Source organism: Neoarius graeffei, chromosome 7 (assembly GCF_027579695.1).
Source record: "Neoarius graeffei isolate fNeoGra1 chromosome 7, fNeoGra1.pri, whole genome shotgun sequence".
Lineage (NCBI taxonomy): Eukaryota > Metazoa > Chordata > Actinopteri > Siluriformes > Ariidae > Neoarius > Neoarius graeffei.
The window spans coordinates 36,608,114-36,629,281 of record NC_083575.1 but is presented as its reverse complement, the minus strand read 5'-3'; the positions used below and the strand labels follow the sequence as shown (position 1 = coordinate 36,629,281).

General features: G+C 41.1%; 1 protein-coding gene across 3 annotated transcripts in view; it reads right to left on the bottom strand.

The window, feature by feature from the left end:
• ubr2 (ubiquitin protein ligase E3 component n-recognin 2) overlaps positions 1 to 21,168 on the bottom strand; it is a 144,433-nt gene that overhangs the window by 65,979 nt on the left and 57,286 nt on the right. For 2 of the 3 annotated variants that reach the window (XM_060925578.1, XM_060925579.1), the window contains exons 5-12: positions 20,992 to 21,122; positions 20,157 to 20,295; positions 9,458 to 9,520; positions 9,210 to 9,330; positions 8,953 to 9,057; positions 8,729 to 8,817; positions 4,212 to 4,310; positions 72 to 235 (exon numbers count right to left, since the gene is read on the bottom strand). In XM_060925578.1, the coding sequence (XP_060781561.1) occupies positions 72 to 235; positions 4,212 to 4,310; positions 8,729 to 8,817; positions 8,953 to 9,057; positions 9,210 to 9,330; positions 9,458 to 9,520; positions 20,157 to 20,295; positions 20,992 to 21,122 (911 nt within the window). Of the gene's footprint in view, positions 1 to 71; positions 236 to 4,032; positions 4,132 to 4,211; positions 4,311 to 8,728; positions 8,818 to 8,952; positions 9,058 to 9,209; positions 9,331 to 9,457; positions 9,521 to 20,156; positions 20,296 to 20,991; positions 21,123 to 21,168 lie in introns of all 3 variants that reach the window. The other variant, XM_060925580.1, reaches the window with a different exon arrangement.

The following is a 21,168-nucleotide window of genomic DNA, read 5'->3' as shown; positions in this document are numbered from 1 at the left end:
AGAATTCACACAAATCCTATAATAAAAGATATTCTCCAACAGACAATTACTGCTTTTTTTCCCAGCCTTACTTGAGATCTCCTATAAGACTCTGGACCCTGCGGAATTTAAAGGCCTGTTGTGCAGTGTAGCGTTCAAACTGAAATCGTCCCTGCAAGTCTCGATGTCTCAGGTGATCGACAAACGTCCGGATGATCACGGTCATGAGGTTCTCCTCTGTGATCAGCATCCGCGCCTGTGACAAAGGTAAAAACACAATCAGTACATCCAATAGTGATTTGGTTGACATTTTGTTATAATTAAGTCACAAAAAGTAAGTATCCGCCTTTCAACCCTTCTTTTATAATGAATGCTTCACCAATTTTTTTTTTTGGTGGGGGGAGCCTACCTTGCTGCTAAATCTTATTCTATTAAGCTGTATATTCACTCCACAACTGGAAACCAACCATTTCAAGTATAAACATTTAGGCTTGAGTCAACCTAAGATGACCATGTTCCCTAAAAAGCGCATGATACCAAAAAGATGGTACATCAGGTAAATTACCGAGCACCTGAATATATTGCTTCACATAAACAGAACAAAAACATTTTATCTACAGTGGTGCTTGAAAGTTTGTGAACCCTTTAGAATTTTTAATATTTCTGCATAAATATGACCCAAAACAACATCAGATTTTCACACAAGTCTGAAAAGTAGATAAAGAGAACCCAGTTAAACAAATGAGACAAAAATCTTATACTTGGTCATTTATTTATTGAGGAAAATGATCCAATATTACATATCTGTGAGTGGCAAATGTATGTGAACCTCTAGGATTAGCAGTTAATTTGAAGGTGAAATTAGAGTCAGGTGTTTTCAATCAATGGGATGACAATCAGGTGTGAGTGGGCACCCTGTTTTATTTAAAGAACAGGGATCTATCAAAGTCTGATCTTCACAACACATGTTTGTGGAAGTGTATCATGGCACGAACAAAGGAGATTTCGGAGAACCCCAGAAAAAGTGTTGTTGATGCTCATCAGGCTGGAAAAGGTTACAAAACCATCTCTAAAGAGTTTGGACTCCACCAATCCACAGTCAGACAGATTGTGTACAAATGGAGGAAATTCAAGACTATTGTTACCCTCCCCAGGAGTGGTCGACCAACAAAGATCACTCCAAGAGCAAGGCGTGTAATAGTTGGCGAGGTCACAAAGGACCCCAGGGTAACTTCTAAGCAACTGAAGGCCTCTCTCACATTGGCTAATGTTAATGTTCATGAGTCCACCATCAGGAGAACACTGAACAACAATGGTGTGCATGGCAGGGTTGCAAGGAGAAAGCCACTGCTCTCCAAAAAGAACATTGCTGCTCGTCTGCAGTTTGCTAAAGATCACGTGGACAAGCCAGAAGGCTATTGGAAAAATGTTTTGTGGACGGATGAGACCAAAATAGAACTTTTTGGTTTCAATGAGAAGCGTTATGTTTGGAGAAAGGAAAACACTGCATTCCAGCATAAGAACCTTATCCCATCTGGGAAACATGGTGGTGGTAGTATCATGGTTTGGGCCTGTTTTGCTGCATCTGGGCCAGGACGGCTCGCCATCATTGATGGAACAATGAATTCTGAATTATACCAGTGAATTCTAAAGGAAAATGTCAGGACATCTGTCCATGAACTGAATCTCAAGAGAAGGTGGGTCATGCAGCAAGACAACAACCCTAAGCACACAAGGCGTTCTACCAAAGAATGGTTAAAGAAGAATAAAGTTCATGTTTTGGAATGGCCAAGTCAAAATTCTGACCTTAATCCAATCGAAATGTTGTGGAAGGACCTGAAGCGAGCAGTTCATGTGAGGAAACCCACCAACATCCCAGAGTTGAAGCTGTTTTGTACGGAGGAATGGGCTAAAATTCCTCCAAGCCGGTGTGCAGGACTGATCAACAGTTACCAGAAATGTTTATTTGCAGTTATTGCTGCACAAGGGGGTCACACCAGATACTGAAAGCAAAGGTTCACATACTTTTGCCACTCACAGATATGTAATATTGGATCATTTTCCTCAATAAATAAATGACCAAGTATAATATTTTTGTCTCATTTGTTTAACTGGGTTCTCTTTATCTACTTTTAGGACTTGTGTGAAAATCTGATGATGCTTTAGGTCATATTTATGCAGAAATATAGAAAATTATAAAGGGTTCACAAACTTTCAAGCACCACTGTATTCTGAGAAATTAACATGCCTTGTTTCTAAATTGGCAGTGACTTTAATGCAGCTTGGGGTCACCAGGAGGAGAGAGCAGAGCGGTGGAATGGAAAAGCAGCAAAAACAAATTAACGAGAGCCGGATGGAGCTGGTAAAAATTCCTTTCCTACTGATACTTAAACATGAATTACTCAGAGTTTGATTGTTAGCCAGTAACCTCTAGTTGTGTTTAAAAAAAAAAAAAAAAAAGGCTGGCAAACTGTGCTGCATTAGTAGTTGGCTTACATAAAATTCACAGTGCAGCTTACAGTCTGGGTCACATGAGCTCCAAGTTGCTCTTCTATGTTTAAAGCTAGACGGCCTTTCAATTTCATAAAATCAGTGAAATTTAGTTCCCTCTAAAATTTGGTACCGGTAACAATGATATATAGGCTAGCATGTTTATTTCTGCAGTATCTCGCACACAAAAAAAAAAAAAAAAAAAAAAAAAAAGGACCATTCTGTGGCTGGGAAGTTACTAAATTTGAGGCGATTCCCCAGCAAATAATGTGCATGAAATCTCTCGCGTCGCACAGTCACACAGATAGAGGAAGTCCGTGTGCACATGTGCAGGTTTACCGTCTTCTTTTGGCTTTAACGGCAGCTGCCATCCAGTGTTGCATTACAGCCATCTACAGGTTTCCCTTGACCGTGCAGACAGTTACATCATTCTGTTGCGAAACAAATAGCTGATCACACCGAGGTGCTCACTGACTGCTGATATTTATTACTTTGGTCCTGTGTTTCCTTTCTTTCGCAACATAACGCCTTTTCTTCTCGCTTTGTTACTGTAGTCGGCCTTTCATGTTTCCCGTTTCTCTCCCGTTTCAAATTTGTATCCCGCAATGCCTTGCGCGAACAGGGAAAGCCTGCCACGTGATGCATGACGTAGTATCTTGAATTGGGTCATGGTGAAGCAGGAAAAAATAGCGGAGAATTTAGGGCCATGTGGCTCTAAATTCATTAATTGTTCTATGAAAACACCCCTTATAAAATGAGAAGCCTGGAATTCGAATTCCGTAGCTTTTGGTCCACTCCATTCCGTTCCACATGACCCAAAACCTGTTGGTGACGCTCAAGTCTTTCCAGATAGTTCCATCAAGCATGGCAGACAGGAGATCTTCATTTTGCAGGCCAACGTTTTCCTCGATCAGTTTCCGAAGGGTCAGCGATGGTCGACCAGGTCTTCGTTTATCATCTGGTTGCCATAGAAAGACCTTGGTGGCCAGCTCATCGTGGCCAGCAAGGGCTAGATAGCGGTTATGAATGACCAATAAGATCTGTGGGAGGCCACCATAGAGTTGTTAGTGGTGTGGCTCTTCCAAGAAACATTCAGGGCAGCACGAAGGAGGCGAGCGTAGTTTCCATCAAGCTTTTTACTTTCGGTCCACTAAACAAAAATAATTGGGTGTCGGGAAAATTCTTTTTAATGACCTAAACTTGAAAAATCTGAAAGGCAGTCTACCTTTAATAAAAACAGCTGCTGACCATTTTCCCCAGCCTATTTGCTCTCTGCTCGATAAGTGCGAACACATCCTGCTTACAATTCAACTACTCAGAATAAAACACTTAACTCTAGTCATACAATGGTGTTTTCAAAATCAACAGAAAGTGACTGATAAAGGCAATGTTTGTAATTGAGACCTGTGCTCTCTCACCAAACCGCACTGGGATTAATGAGAACCCTCACTGAGGTCATTTTTGCGTGTGGGAAACGCAGTTAACAGAAATAACGAATAAAGCAAGCAGCAACAAGCAGCACGTTTTAGGTCATCCTCACTTCAGCACTCTTCTTGTACTCACCAGGGAAGGCACGGTGAAAATTTGCACCGACAGGTCAGTAACGGAGAACTCCCTGTCATGGTCATCCTTCACGTAGTCACTCTGCAAACGCTCATAGTTCTGCCAGCAGCAGCAGGGCAGGCGGAGGAGAGGAGAGAGGCAGAAGAGAGAGAACGAGTGTGTGGGGTTGAGGTACTCACCAAGGTGGGGACGGTGAAGAGTTGCACAGACAGAGAGGTCACTGACACTAAGCGCTCGTGATCATCATCCATAAAATCTGTCTGGAGGCGCTGGTAATTCTATGACAAGGGAAAGGGCATGGGGGCACATTCATCTTCCGGGTCAGAGGTCAGGGGGCACCTCACCCTTCACTTATACCTGGTGCTTACACCAGTGGTACAGAATAGGATACAGAAGGAGGGGTGAGAGCTTCATCTAGAACTGCCAGAGGTATTACTTAAACTACTGAAACATCCACAGGCCAATACAAATGTAAAACTGTCCCACCAAATTGACATGGGATGGCAGTCCCACACAAACGGAAAAAGATTTACATGCTCTCGGTATGTATTCTATGGTTCTCCTTACGTCATTCTGAGAAACACTTCTTACGCTGTGCAGTTCTGTGAGCTTTGGAGCAACAGCCTGACACTTCGATATTAGAGTTCAGCTTGTGGGGAAATACTACAGCCAGTAACCCATCAAAAGCAAAGCTTAACTGTGCTTTTGCTTCTTACGCAGCGAGGTTCTGATGCATAGCAGCAGAAGGAAATGGACTGTGACGATGTGCCGCACCAACATTCCTTGTGCAGGTGCAGAAGACATCCAACAACAAAAAAGTGAAGATCTGGAAACGCCTACTTTTATTTATAGGCACGTAATGATTCACCCAATTCACGATTCAATTTGATTCATGATACTGGGTTCCTGATTCAATTTTCCCATGATACTTTTGGGGCAAAAACTAAATGAAAATTTTATTCCCCCCCCAAAAAAAGGCGCAACATTTATTTTTCGTCAACTCAACTATATCATTTGTTAAACTAATTTAAAAGAAGTTTAATTTCCTGAATAACCAACCATAATTAATAGGGCTGTAACGATATGCGTATCGAAATCGCGATACGCAGAGCCACGATCCGTATCGCGATACAAGGCGGCAGAATCGCGGTACACCCTTTCAAACTTCTCCTCAGCCCAAAAACAGAGGCGCTTCCAAACTTCAATTTATGAATACTTTACTTTTTATTTAAATTACATTTTAAACTTACTTAAATTACTTTTATTTTTTATAGCTATTAGTAAGTCGTTTTTTCGCCGACCTGCGACAATCTTCTGCGAGTCACGCAATGTCCACACTCGCCACTGGCAGAGCATTCATTTCTTTTAAGCGGTCGCCATTCTGGTTGCGACGCGGGGAGCGAATCTGTAAACAAGCAGCTCATTGGCTGGCTAGGTGTGCCACAAGCCAATCACAATCACTTGACCGGAAAGGCATGCAGTGTTGCCAGATTGGGCGGGTTTAGGTGCTTTTTGGCTGGTTTTGAACATATTTTGGGGTGGAAAACGTTAGCAATATCTGGCAACACTGAAGGCATGTCTGCTTGGGCGGAAGCCTTCTGCGGCAGTTACATTCTGACACGCGAGCAATGTTTCACCATAAAAATTCCGTAATTTCCATCTGTTTTCCGCGATCACAGAAAATCATTGGCCCTATGAGAGTGAGACAGTGAGAGAGCCACCCCTATACCCCCCCCAAAAAAAATCTTAACGGATTTACACGATTTGGAAAAATGACTTTTTCAGAACCGAAAAAAACAGAGCTTCCGGCTCAACAGTATTATTTTGAGAAATAAAACAGTCTTTGGATATACATTTGTTCATTTTTGCATACATATTACTCATTCTCTGCAGTGGTCTGAATTATCTGTTATTAAATAGTTAATGTAAGTAAGTAAATGTTAAGTCAAATTTACTACTTTAAAAAAACATTAAAAAAATATCGTGGGCGTATCGAATCGTGGGTCAAAAATCGCGATACGAATCGAATCGTGAGTTGGGTGTATCGTTACAGCCCTAATAATTAATTATACATATCTGTAAAGATTGGAGTAAAGTCTGTCATTAATAAATATATATTTATTTTATTAAAAATAAAAAGTTAATAATAAATGGGCCATGCCTTCATAAACTTTTGTACAACCTCCATTTGCTTTCAACAGTCTGTCAAAAAAAAAAAAAAAAGCTCTGATTTCTTGTAAAATCTATTTGTACAACCATGCAACAGCTCTTTTCCAATTTCAGATGTTTGTTTTGTGGTATGAGAACTTTCTCTTCCACTTACTGTGAAGCCATGTATTCCTCAATTGTACAGTACTGCACCCTCTGCTGTCTAAACAATGCAATTACAGCTAGGAATAACTTATTCGGCGACCTAAACTTAATCTTGATTCATTTTTATTTCATCGATTCGAATCGTCATAAATTTGTACCGCAACTTATCGTCAGAAAAGACACCTTTACATGGCTATTTACTGATGACCAAAAATTGGTTAATTTACTTGGCTCATCATGTCAAACATATTAAATCACAAACAGCAAACTATACAAGAGTACTCTGATACCCCTTTTCCACCAAATCAGTTCCAGGGCTGGTTCGGGGCCAGTGCTGGTGCTGGTTCACAACTCGTTCAACTTGCGCGCCAGCTGAGAACCAGTTTGTTTTTCCATAGCTCGCAGTACTAATGGAAGACACGTCATTACGTCGCTGTATACGTCAGTTACGGCGCTACGTTTACATAAACCTTGGCACGAATATCAAAGCAAAAACAACACGGAAAAAGCAGCAGCAGCAGCAACAACAACAATAAATGACTTCGCGTTTGTACAGCTGCTGCTTCTCGTCGCTTAAAAATGGCGATCTTTCGCAGTCTTGTTATTGTTGTTGGTCTTAACAACTCCACCCCCCCGCTGACGTAAGCGGTTCTTTCCTCTGGCCCAGCAGAGAGCTGGTGCTAGCCTGGAACCGGTTTTTCTGGCCCCAGAGCCAGTTCTTTGTCAGTGGAAACAGAAAACCCAGTTCCAAACTAAGCACTGGCCCCGAACCAGCCCTGGAACTGCTTTGGTGGAAAAGGGGCAAAAGAGCACAATATCCCCCGCTGGCAACTAGGCCACAACTCTGGTAAAAATGTGACTGAATTGAAGGAAATTGCAATATGCGTATTACTGACATATAACAAAGAATCCTGCCAAGTTTTGTGAAATTCCTACGAAAATCGAGAGAGGAGTTGATTTCAGAAGGTGAGCACCCTTCCCGGGACGGACGGATGGACATCGCCACGACATAATCCCCCTTCGGGCCTTTCGGCCAGCAGGCGATGATAACTTTTTGCCAAATTACATGAAATTCCTCCAAAAATCATGCAGGAAGTTGATTTCAGAAAGCAAGCACACTTTGATGAAATTGCCAAAGTACAAGTTTGTTAATAATCAAGGGCATAACTCTGGTCAAATTTACCCAAATTCAACAATATGCGTATAATGGTCATATAACAAAGCTTTTTGCCAAGTTTGGTGAAATTCCTCCACAAATTGTGAGAGGAGTTGATTTCAGAAGGGCGTACACCCTCATGAAATTGTCAAAGTACAAGTTATTTAATCAAGGGTCAAAACTCTGGGAAAAATTTTTACAAATGAAATTAAATCGCAATATGTGCATTACCGTCATATAACGAGGCCTTTTGCCAAGCTTCGAGAAATTCGTCCAAAAATTGTGAGAGGAGTTGATGTCAGAAGGCGAGCACACCTTCGTGAAATTGTGAAAGTACAAGGTTGTTAATCAAGGGCTGTAACTCTGGCAAAATGCGACTGAATTAAACAAAATAACATGCGCATTACTGACATATAAGGCCTTTTGCTAAGTTTTGTGAAATTCCTCCAAAGATTGAGAGAGGAGTTGATTTCGGAAGGAAAACACACTCATGAAATCGTCAAAGTAGAATTTTCTTAATCAAGGGCTGTAACTGGTAAAACGTGACCGAATTGAATGAAACTGCAAAATGCGTATAACTGACAGACATATAACAAAGAATTCTGCCAAGTTTCGTGAAATTCCTTCAAAAATTGTGAGAGGAGTTCATTTCAGAAGGTGAGCACCCTTCCCGGGACGGACGGACATCGCCACGACATAATCCCCCTTCGGGCCTTTCAGCCAGCGGGGGAATTAAAAAAAAAAAAAAAATGTATGAAATAAAATACATAATATAAAAGATATAACAAACTGTACAGACACAGCAGGGAGACAATAAAATATGTAGACTGACGGACCCAGGTAAACAATTGGGAATTAAAGACCCAGTAGTCACCAAATGTTATCCGCCTTTAATTGCTAGCTTTAATTGACTTAATGACCATTTGCTAGAGTTAGGGACCGAGTTTGCGTGTTAAAAATGGTATACCTTTATATTTTACTGAACAGCCAATCAACAACAAGCAATCAAGACAGAATATGATGAACTCAAACTATTCAGGGTTAGACTGAACCAGAAATAAATGATCCAGGTTTCCAAACACACAGTGTATTTCAGGACAAAATTCAGCAAAACTACAAAAAAAATAAAATAAAATAAATGACATTTGTTAAACCATCAGGAAAACTGGTCTGCCTGCCATGTTTGCTTATAATGCAATAAATATCCAGAGGGGCTAGATATCTTACCTTTGCAAACTGAATAGCAAATAGCTTCTTGTACTTCAAATCCATAAGTAGACTGCTCATGAAAAGCTGGTGGTAAACATTTCTTGCTCCTAATGGGAAAAAAATATACAGTATAATGAAATACCGTTTTCAATTTAAAACTCTTGAAGGTAGTGATTTTACGGTAGGCTTGGACTAAACGTACAAAACCTCTCTCTCTCTCCCTCTCTCCTACACACACCTACCTTTCCACATTTTGGAGTCACAGAGCATCAAAGTGTCGACAAGGGAGTTCTCTCCATCAGGGCCATTCTGTAGCCCCACCTGGCACAGGATCCTCCTCAGGGCATCTAGAAGAAAGAAGAGACACTTATCACCAGATGGTATTTGTGCAGGTTTTGTGCAACAATACCAGCGCATGTATTACTGTACTGTCACAAAGCTTAAGAATAAAAAGTTTCAGAGGTGCAGGAAAGAAATGGACTTGACATTAGACACAAACCTGAGTATCTGATGATATGGCCGAGCCAGGAGAGCGCTTTGAGAGCAAAACACTGATGCGCTACCACTGAGGAGTGCATAACCTGAACCCGCAGGGGCTTCGACTGACGACTTGTGTTTCGCTGCAGAAAGAATTTCCACACACATTAAATTACAGTACAGAAATATGAACAACCAGCTTCTACCACGCAAACAGCATTATACAACAGTGAAACAAATCATTTAGACGCACTTTAACATGCAACTTACCACTATAATAGACTTGGCCTGTTCACAGAACTGAAAATCCCCGTAACGTACAGACTTCCTCCCCTGAAAAACCACAACACACAGCAAGAACTGAGGATTTTGTATACAAATATTTAGCTGGAGCACAACCAGAGACTGGAGAGAAACAAACAAACAAAAAAAAATAAATATATATATATATATATATATATATATATATATATACACACACACACACACTTTATATAGGCCCTTAGATACCATAACACAGCACAAAAAAAAAAAATCATTAAAACTGCAAATCGTGAAATTCGCGGATTTGAATACATTTTGAAAATTTTGTGAAATGCCAAAATACTCAAAAATCGGGAGAGGTGTTGACTTGCCGTAAATGTGCAAACATAATATTTGCTATTTCGCATCTGATTCCGTGTTTTACGGACTGACCTTGACTCCGATCACGCGTGTGTAACGAGGTTCGTGATTGGATTCGTGTAATGTAGCCAATCGGCGACGTGAATATATTGTAGCTCGTTCTTGCTTGTTTACAACATGGTAACCGCAATTCGAAGTTAGAAAGCGAATATTTTGAACAATGGCAAAAATTATTGATCGAAAAGAAAAGAAGAAAACCGAGCAAGGGAAGTCGACAGTGGGTGCAGAGTGAAATGGAATTGGGAATGGTGTTCAAAACCGTTAAGAGTCGTTTATAACGATAAAGAAATGGACACCACTGTGGGCGAACAATACCGGAAAGTTGACATTGCTGGTAAATGCAGGTGCGTCTTGTGTGATGCAGAGACCAACTATGCTGATCGTGGTTGCTTTGCCCTGGTCGACCGTATCAAAACAAAAGGACGCGCACGGAAACTGGATGAAAAGCGGTCAAATCATCAACTGCCGAGTAATTTTTTTTTTCCACTCGTCGCCGGGAAGATACACAAAAACAAGATTTGACATGTGGCATCAACCCCATTTACTTACAGGCCTCGGGAAAGCCTGCAGCTACACAGTCTAAAGGCCTCTGCATGCTCTTGCGACAAGGCTTTCGCAGATAGCTTTTCGCAGACAGTTGTAATTTATCGTTGAGCGGGGAGTAATAGGCGTGCGCGATGTTATTCACCGGCACAACGCAAGGGGGCGCGAAGTCGCTAGGAGTAGTTGGTGGGTGTGGTTAGTGGAGTGTTTATCCTCCGGTTACTTATAATGACTAGAACTTTTTTTTTTATAATGACTAGAACTGGAGTCGTATAGATGTACGTACTTCCTCAATCAACCGCTCTTCATGCTGCTCCATCTTCGCTCGTGTTTTTAAAAATGCCGGTCGTGAAAACAAACCAAACCGGGAAAGTAGGGAAGCGGAAGTGCGTGTACAGCGGATGTAGAGTGGACCAATCAGAGTCCTCGTCTGCGGCGCTGTCTGCGAGGCTTCTGCGGTGGTCACAATTTTTGGGAGGTGCGCGCAGAGCGTCTGTGAAGGTGGGGGGGCTACGCAGACACTGTCTGCGACGCTATCTGCGAGGACTGGGTTGTCAGCATAAATTGGCCTTAAGCGTCTGACACCATTTGTGGACAGGAAAGCACATATAGCTTGGTAAGAAACCACTTTTTGCCGAAGTTTTTAGCACTTTCCTCTTAACTGTCAAACAATGCAAAGAATATAATGTATCCTAATTATAGAGAAAAGTTTCAAATTTAGAATGAAATGCAACTGGTTTGACATTTAGATCTAGGTTTGAGTTACTTACAATTGCAAAATCATGAAAATACCTCACTAAAGTAATTTTATGGAGATAAAACTTAAATATTTAGCTCTACTGCAGGCAAAGTTTAACTAATCAAATGTAGTTTAGTGTACGCGAGCCTTCGTAATACACAATAGAACAGTTAGTGAATCTAATAGACTATAGGCCTGTCTGCTTTTGCATGAAACTGTTAACGTTGTGGTTTAATGCTTCTCGAATTTAAACACTGTACATGTTGATATTAGCAGATATGTACTGTGATTTTAACTTCTTTTAAAACTTATTTTTTCAGGCTGTAATGTTCGCTTTTGCTGCAGGGAAAACTCTGGCCCCGAGTGATGTAGAAGATCTTGTAGCCTTGTGTAAAGAAGTAGCTAAAGATAAAACAATCCTTGGATGCACTTCACATGGCAAGTAGTGGTGCAACTTACAAGCTGATTCATGGACCGGGGAAAACTTTGAAAGACTGTTCCACCCAAGAAAAAGAAAACACACGCTGCCAACTTATGATGTGTAATTTTCCAGCAATATAATAAAAGTTATGAGCAATGAAATAATGTACATTGTGTTTTTGCATTAACTAATTTTTAAAAAATGCTATCCTGTTTCAGTAATATTTACTGAAAATAAACTTATCAAGCATCATTACCATTTTTAATAAGTTTTAGTAGCCCTCCACTAGTCAGAGGAGTGGAGCCAGTCAGATGAAATGCCCCTCAGTGCTCATGAGATTTCTTGAAAGTATGAAAAATGATATTCTTGTAACTTGAAAAAGTTTGCATGCATTTTATTCTAAAAGTTTCTCAAATTTTAAAATATGTGCTACGAATTCTGTGAAAAGGACTTGGCTGGGGGCAACCCCCCAGCGGGGCGTTGCCCCCACACCCCCTGGCTTGACATTCACTTTTTTTTTTTTAAAGACATCCCCAGTGGTATGCCTGAAATCGTGCTTCAGTTGACAGTGCAATTTGATTCAATAACCCGATTCTGCAGCATTTGCACTCATGCAACTATTCCATAAAGCAGCCACTACTCCTCATTTACTGTAAGCAATGACTATTAGACGCTGTACCACATGACCCCCCCCCCACCAAAAGAGAGACACCCTGGAGTACAGCATCTAGAGAAGAAAAGGGACAGATTTTAAATTTAAGTAAATTTTAAAATGACCCAAACGCTAGCATGTAGGTCATAAGGAACAAATTTATACTAAACCAATGTTTAAAATAATGACTTGAATATTAAACATAGCTGTAAGCAGTGATGAGGGGGTCCAAGCATGTCATTTTGTTAAGGGCATGTCTATAGACCCCTTCGCAGTAAACGTCATTCATACGTAAGCGGAAATTGCGCGCGCAGCCTGGACCCAAAAAAGACTCAGAAATGCCTAGTTGTTGTGTTTTCGGGTGTCAGAATCGTAGCAGTGATGGGGTTAAAATGTTCAGAATTCCAGCAGGATCTCACCCATTCCAAAAAAAAAAAAAAAACGCCGACGTCTAGGACTACAAGCCATCAAACGTGTAGACTGGGATGAAAGCACCATCAAAAATGCGCGGGTTTGCAGCGCCCACTTCATCACAGGTAAGATCAGGCTATTTATTAAATCTCTCTTTTTATTCTTTCTAGTCTTCGTTTATTGATGTAGCAAAATACTTTGGTAACGTTTGTCTGATTAGCTGGGTCATAGTTACACAATGTAATGAATATTGTTAGCATGTTAACTTAGCTTTGCATGCAGTTTTGTTTGTAGGAGAGCTCTCGCTTGACTCGAGCAGTCCAGATTTTGTGCCATCATTATTTGTGTATGCCGAAAATCACAATTTTAAAGCAAGGATGGAAAGGTAAAATTGTGTGCCCACACTCTAAATGCCAACTTACGTTGACTGCTCTAACCTAGCTCCCGCCCCGTTCAGTTTCATTTCTGCTCTCTGCCTCTCGCTTTTTACGCAGCTCTGATTTCTCTTAAGCCCTATTCGCACGGGATAAGAATTACCTGTGGACCTCTGGTAATTCGGAATAATTACAGAGAATGTCTGAGTTCTCAGTCCCGTGCGAATGCGCCATGTCCGTAATTTGCCAAGTAATAATTCCGCCGCGAATTACCTACTGTGTTTCGGCAAAACACAGACGTCCAGTGGTAATACAAGTCCCGTGTGAATGCGCATGTCTGTGTTTGTAATTATTAAACGCGCGTCTCTTGTACTTTTCTGGAGTGAATAATGGAGGATACGGGCGAAATTTTGATAAACAGCATTTCGGGGCAAGTGGTAGTAGGCCTATCCCGTATTTGAACCAGATAAGCAGAAACAGCTCCAAGAAGAATCTTCAACTGGATGGCTTGTGTGGCAGCATATGGTAAGGAGCCACGCTAACCCCCATGACACAGCAATACGAAGATATTTTGGTTAATGGAGGGAAGACAAATGTTCGTTTAGCAAAATACCCGGCTATGTGTAAACAGCGCCATAAACTGCCTGTTCACTTACATTGTCATCTCGAGACCGTTTTCATTTGCAGTGACCCCGCCTTCTCATTTTGAGAGCGTGGAGCAAACATACCGCATCCCTATCATATGCGTTTCCCCTCTCTTAATTTGGATACAGTGCTATTCTTATGCCTACTGTGTTTTCATCCTACCTTATTAATGCACCATTAATGTACTACAGCACTTCCAACATGCTACAACTGTATTGATTGTCACAATCCGGTCACAATGTCTGTAAATTCAGTGAATTACAGACTTTTGCTTATCCCGTCCGAATGTGCCACACAATAACACAGAGGTGCGGGGGTAATTGCGAATTACCAGAGGTCCATAGGTAATACTTATCCCATGCGAATTGTACATTAGCTGCACTCTTTGCACTATCATTCCTTTCATGCCATTACCTCCTGCAAATTGCTGTTTATTGTTGGGATTTGCTGTTGTAGCTAAAGCCACACTGCCATCACATCACTGGCATAATTTGATTAAAACAAAATGAATATGAATGTCCCATTGTTAATCAAGTTGTACATGCCCGCATATAACACAATCATATGCGTCTAAAGACTTGTAGGCACTAAGTTTTTCGTGGGTGTACACTGAAGTCTTGTCAATAAGGTACGAGTATATATCTGGCCATTGTATACCAGGGAACTTACTAACATCGTCCGTCCACTCTTTAATTAAATACGGATCCGGTAGGCGATGTCCACTTGTTAGAGTTAACTTATTTATGTAGCATTCTCGATCTTGTAACAACAATTGTTTGGCATAATCTGACAGCTCATAATCCCGGTCTATGGGCAGCGCCATTGTTTCTGGGTCCAGGCTGCGCGTGCATCCTGGCAACGGTCGGTTTGTTTACAAACATGCGAAGGGGTCTATATGCACTCACAGCAAGTTTGTCAATTGACCAAGAATTATAGCCTAGTAAACTAGACCCACCCGCCTAGCGGCCAAAAATATTTTTGCCTACGAGTGGGTCTAGCCTCGGACCATAACAACACCACACCCCGGGCATCAAATCGTGCCCGCCAATCACAACGCAAGGTTTTTGTTTGGATTCTTTGGGCGGGCTTTTGCAGGAGTGATGACAAGGCTGCGCGACGCTGGAGAAAGCGCAACAGGAAAGATGGCTACGGCTATTGAACAGTGCTCGTTTGACTCCGCTTTGGAATCAGTTTTAGAAGAATTAGACTTGGAGTTTTCGTTGAAACATGAGCAGGAAGAGGCTCTCCGCTCATTCCTTTTCAAGAAGGACGTTTTCACTGTTTTGCCGACCGGCTATGGCAAAAGACTGATCTACCAGCTGGCTCTGCTGGTAGCCAAAAGGATGGGGCTAAGTGATAACCCTACTGCTTTCTGTCGCTCTGACTACGTCACAGTCACTGTTGCGCTGATTGGTCAGAGCGTTGGCCTATACGCACAGAGACAGTTTGAAAGACAACAGGTTGTTCCTACCCACACCCTTCGGAAATGTCTATGACCGAGACCAGACTAAATATTCACATTTAGTCAAGAATTAGCCTACGGCTGGATGAGCTCGAAGTCCATCCGATAACTTTCGGAGGTTTTGAATATGCTCGTAGTGCCTGGAATCCTGAGTAAGTTACACCAAACAGAATATCAACCAAATTGAAATGGTCCAACACCGAGCTGCAGGATTTGTTTTCAAATATTATTCATGTTTCACCGTTGATTGAACATCTTGACTGGGATTCCCTCGAAGATCGTAGGCTCCTCTTCCAAGCAAGCGTGTTCTACAATATTTTGATGGGACATGTTGGCATCAGTTTCCCTCCTGAGGTGCATCAAATAAGAGCTACCAGATTGCCAAACAGTCGTCCTCTCCGCCAGCTTAGTGTATCTAATAATGTTAAGTATTCCTTTTATCCAAGGACAGTAGTAACGTGGAATAAATTTACCAATAACTAAACAAAAAATTTTAAGGCTGCTTCCCTTTCAGCCATCAACTCTTATAAATAACGAAGTCCAATTTTTAGAGTCAAATTATAATTGTATTATTGAACTGCAAACAGGAATATGTATATTTATGATTTTATATTAAGATACATTTTATTTGTGTATTTATGAAATAAATATATATATATATATACACACACACACATATATATATATATATGGGTGTGTATGTACATATGCATGCATGCGTGCGTGTATATTTTGTGTGTATATAATATTTCCTCCTAGTATAAACTATTTTAGGAGTAATTTCAATAAAGGTTAAAGCTTTGTCTGAAGATCATCTGTGCCAGATCTGGTGAAGACTCGACAAGTTTTGTGGCCACTGACAACTTTTAATGGTTTCTGATTAAATCCAGTATGGTTGACAGGAAAGTTTACGTCCTATCTTTGGGATCTCTTAGGGCGTATTCACACCTACGTTGTTTGGTCCGGACCAAACGACCAAACGAACCAAATTTCCCTTGGTCCGGACCTTTTGGGTTGGTCTGAATACAAACCACCGAACTCTGGTCCGGACCAAACAAGCGGACCGAGACCGAGCTGCAAGGTCGGACTCGGTCCGGACCAAAGGAACCCTGATCTTTTGCAGGTGTGAAAGCAGACCGGACCTAATGCGACAGTTTTGCTTTTTTGTACCTCGGGAGCTTCCGTTGTTTGTCGAGCATTATGGGAAACAGAGTCTTGACACTCCATCGCAAAGTGCAAACACTGTTTCGGTTGTCAAGGGAACCTTACAACAGTCGTTCAGTCATTCAGACCAGTGGTAGGCTAGACCACAGAGTACAAAAAATGAGTAGGGGGCAAACGTGGGCCGAGGAAGAAACGCGCACCCTTGTGGATATATGGGCAGATGTCCACATATCTGAGCTTTTGGAGAGAACACACAAAAATGCCAACGTGTTTGCTGTATTCAGTGAGAAAATGAAGGAGAAGGGGTTCACGCGCTCCCCAGAACAATGTTGGCTAAAAGTGAAGAAACTCCGTCAGACCTACATTAAAATCAGGGACATTCTTTCAAAAAGTGGCGGTACTAGCGACGCAAAAAAGAAATTCATCTATTACGATGACCTGGATACTATTCTGGGGTCAAAATATAATTGAGGCGTGGCTTTGTTGACAGATTTTGGTCCGCTTACTAAAATGTACAGTGTGAAAGCGAACCGCACCAAAATGAAAAAATAAAAAAAACATTTGGTTCGGACCAAAGCAAGTGAACTATCGAACTATCCTGGTCTGAATACACCCTTAAAGTGCATATTCTGGACCGATTTTGTTTTTTTTTTTTTAATATGAAAGTAAGTCCCTTTACACACTCATCCAAAAGGGTAATTTTGCACAAGGCTATCTGTCGACAGCAGAAAAAAATAAAATAAAACGTTTCTGGAAAAATCCCAAGGGAGTCTGGAGCCATATTCGTGACGTCACCTGCGGAAGCGCCAGCAGGCTGCGCGAGCTTTGCACGGTTTCAGTGCACAGCCTGTGTAGACCAAGCGCTCCCATTTCTCTCTCATTGTCCGGTCTTTTGGAAAACGATGAGTACTAATCCCATCAAGATTGGTGTTGCTACACCCTCCTACGATACATCTGTTAACCATTTTAATAATTACGCCATAACGTTGAAGAAATTTGCAGAAAACCACCAGGTCGTTTTCTCATAAACAAACCAGCGCTGACGTAGGATTCAGAGGGAGGCGTCCCGCACGTGACGTCACGAAAATCAATGTTTCCCGGGAAATCCAAATGCCAAGTTTTTTCAGAGGCGGACCAATTCGCCTCAAATGGCTCGATTTCAACTGAATTTTTCTGGTATTGCGCAAGGTAAAAAAATTGCACAAAATGCAAAATGTGACGGATATTTGACCAAAGTTTAATATAAAATAGGAGAATTACATTGATCTTGCTCCTGAATTTACCCGTGATATGCACTTTAAGATATCAGAAATTACAGCCACTTTTATAAGACCAACACATCAAAAGGTATTAGAAAAAACCTTGTGCTTAATACAGCATCCCCCCCAGTGGTTAAATGACAAAAGAAAGATTTCGCATATCCTCAGGAAGTGACCCTGAATCCATATACCAAGTTTGGTGTTAACACACCAAAGCATTGCTGAGATATGCCCTCACTTCCTGTTAGGTGGCGCTGACACCAATTTTAATTGGTGGTGACAGATGAATGGTTTCTAGAAATAATATTATAATACATACATGCACTTCATATCAGCATTGTCAAAGGCCAACACGAGCTTACCCGCGACTTCGTGCTGTTAGCATAGCAGTCCAGTTACCTTGTAGCTGGTGTAGTGTTAGCAAAGGCCAATGCTACTGCAGTCAAGCAGAATTATTATTATTCCTGTATAATTTACTTAGTTACTTTTAAAATCAACATCAACAACTACACACGACGCAGCCAAAATTCTCTCAAAATCTTCTGCTTTTAACGAAGCAAACCTCACAGCCACATTTGTTTACAAACCGTCACAGTCACTCCCTAGCACGGAAGTTTTACATCTCTGATGCGTCTCTTTTCCAGTTTCTCGATGTCCGTTGGTATGTTTCTCTTTTATAAATATGTGTGAGGAATATATAATGAAGTTTTGGTCACCTTTTGGGTGATCAGTGCATCTTCAGTTTCAGTTTTTGGTTCCTTTATTTACTGCTTAATTACAGCATAGCTAGCCTCGTCTTCATCCTCTCCCGGCCAACAAAGTGATCGTGCGCAAGCGCAGCAGAAGAGTTGACATTAGCTCTTCACATGAGCGCCAGTGTGTGACGTTGTGTTGTCTCGACAACGTGCAATATTATAACAATATTGCACGCTCATTTTCCATTGGGAAGAGTGGCGTAATACATAGAAGATAAGCGATATGATCATGCCATCAATAAACCCACTAGAAGGGAACAGAATACATATGCTATTTACCAGCTGGGAGGTCCGTATGGTGAAATACCGTGACCGAGGTCTTGAAAGTACTGATCGAGGCCCTCTGGGCGGAGGTCAGTATTCAAGGCTGAGGTCACCGTATTTCACCATACAGACCGACCTTAAGCTGGTAAAAAAATTTTCTTTACCAAATTCTAAAGGAAAACGAGAGCGCCCGAAAGGGAAAACCGAGCCGAGCCGCCATTTTGAATCCTCATTCACAGCTGTAATGCAAATGGCTTCCTCCTCGGTATACAAGTGCACTTCCATGGCAGGACAGGGGGGAAAAAAAAAAAAACCTACATTTTGCCACCTATGTAGTCCCCTATTTATACAAAACTGAGTCTTTCAGGATTCAGCCATGTTTTTGCTCAGCGTTAGCAAGTTAGAGGTTTTTAGCTTTCTCCTGAAATGTTTTATTTAATTTTGTCTTCTTCAGGGTAGTAAAACTCACTTTCGCTGTGAACATTGTCGTTATCACACTATCCATGCTGTAAAATTAATGCTATTTTGAATCCTCATTCACGGCTGTAATGCAAATTGCTTCCTCCTCGGTATACAAGTGCACTTCCATGGCAGGGAAAAAAAACCCTACATTTTGCTGCCTATGTAGTCCCCTATTTATACAAATAGGAGTCATTCAGGATTCAGTCATGTTTTTGCTCAGCGTTAGCAAATTACAGGTTTTTAGCTTTCTCCTGAAATGTTTTCTTTTATTTCGTCTTCCTCAGGGTAGTAAAACTCGCTTTCGCTGTGAACACTGTCGTTATCGCTGTCCATGCTGTAAAATTAATGCTATTCTCCTGAGAAATGATGGCAAAAATTTACAAGATTATCAAAACAAACGAGTCGCCAAAGGTCCCTAACCATAGGATACGGACCAGCTCGTCGTCAGCCAATCAGAGTGCAGGATTTGGACCGCGAAAAAAAAAATGTTTTTATTCCATGGAAAAAGTAGCCCATATGTATAATTAAATAATATTGGCTGGCGTTGAGTGGTATATCAGATATATTCCATTCAGCTAGCATGATACTGAATGAGGCAAATACGAGTGCTAGCTGAACGGAATATATCTGATATACCATGAAAAAGCGCCAGTTAATATTATTATACATACACACACTTCCAGTTTTTTGAAGTCTGTTGATATGTTTTTCTCTTGTAAATGTGTGTGAAGAATATATAATGAAGTTTTGGTAGCCTTTCGGGTGTTCAACACGTCTTCTCTTTCCTGGCGAACACAGAAATGCTTCTGCACAGCCGAAAACTCTCTCATTGAATATCTGCATCAGCTCTGATGCATGAAGTCAAATTGCCTTGACAGCCTTGAAATATCAAACCGTATTCAACACTCATTCTCCACTGGGTAGAGTGACGCAATACACGCATGATAAGCGATATGCTAACAATATTGTATGCTATCAAACCAAATGAATGAAACCTGCTAGACTGGAACAGAAGACATGTTTTTATTCCAGCGAAAAAGTGTCCTGTATGTATAATAAAGATTCTTATTTCATCAAGAATCATGCAGTCCTAGTGATGGTGCTGTATTATGGTCATGCATAAAGGGAGCTTACGTCTCTGTCCACTGTAGTAGCAAAGCTGACCGCCTCTTTCTGTGTACAGTTGACAGCTTTCTGTAGTGTGTATATGACCTGTTCATAAGTGTGCACCTCATCGTTAAACAGCATACAGTAATAGGTGTCTCCACGCTCCCTGTAACGGAAAACACAACAAAAACATTACTAACTACTTATTAACTGAGCGTAAGGCCTTTATGGGAAAACATCAGATCAAGGTCTTGACAGTATGGACCGAGTACAAAAAGACTGAGGCCTGATATTTTCACGTAAAGACCAAGCAAGCGAGGTTCATAAGGAGTTTATTATATGGCTTTTTTTTATTTCTAAGATTAAAATAGATGGCCATTATAATGAGGCGTGACGTGGCGTCATACTTGTAGCATAGCTGAGTGATGCAGACAGAATAAAACGGCTAGCGGTTTCAAAACTGAATCAGTCAGTGGTTTCTGAATGCTCTTCGTTGCTCAGTTCCTGAAAAACTCTGACTTGTCTGTCTTTCGGACATTTTTGGTTCCGTTTTGATTTCCAATTTACCTTTGTCGTTTTGTTTGGGTTTTTGCAACATTTGAAAGCCAGTGCCTTGGAAAGAAAGTCCGTAATTGCCCACGGGCATTACAGGAAAATTTTGCCTGCCGAGGAACCAAATCAAAGCATACGATTTTACCAGAAGCAGCTCGTGCCATACAATAAAAAAAAAATTAAAATTAAAAAAAAAAAAAAAAAAAAAAACAGTTTACACATTAGCTGAATATTGTTTTCACTGGTAATGCCAGGATTGAGCGATATAAAGTAAAAAGAGTCATAGCACCATCTTCAGGTGTGTACATACGGTGGTTCAAGGCCTAGAGGGAGCTCATCTTCCTTGTCCCATGTGAGCATGTCCACAGCATATTTCAGGATGATCAAGAAGATATTATACGTGCGAGCAATCATGTCTGCAGAGAGACTGGCAAGTGGATCCTGGAACATCATTTTGGAGAATAAGGAATAATTTCACCATCATCAA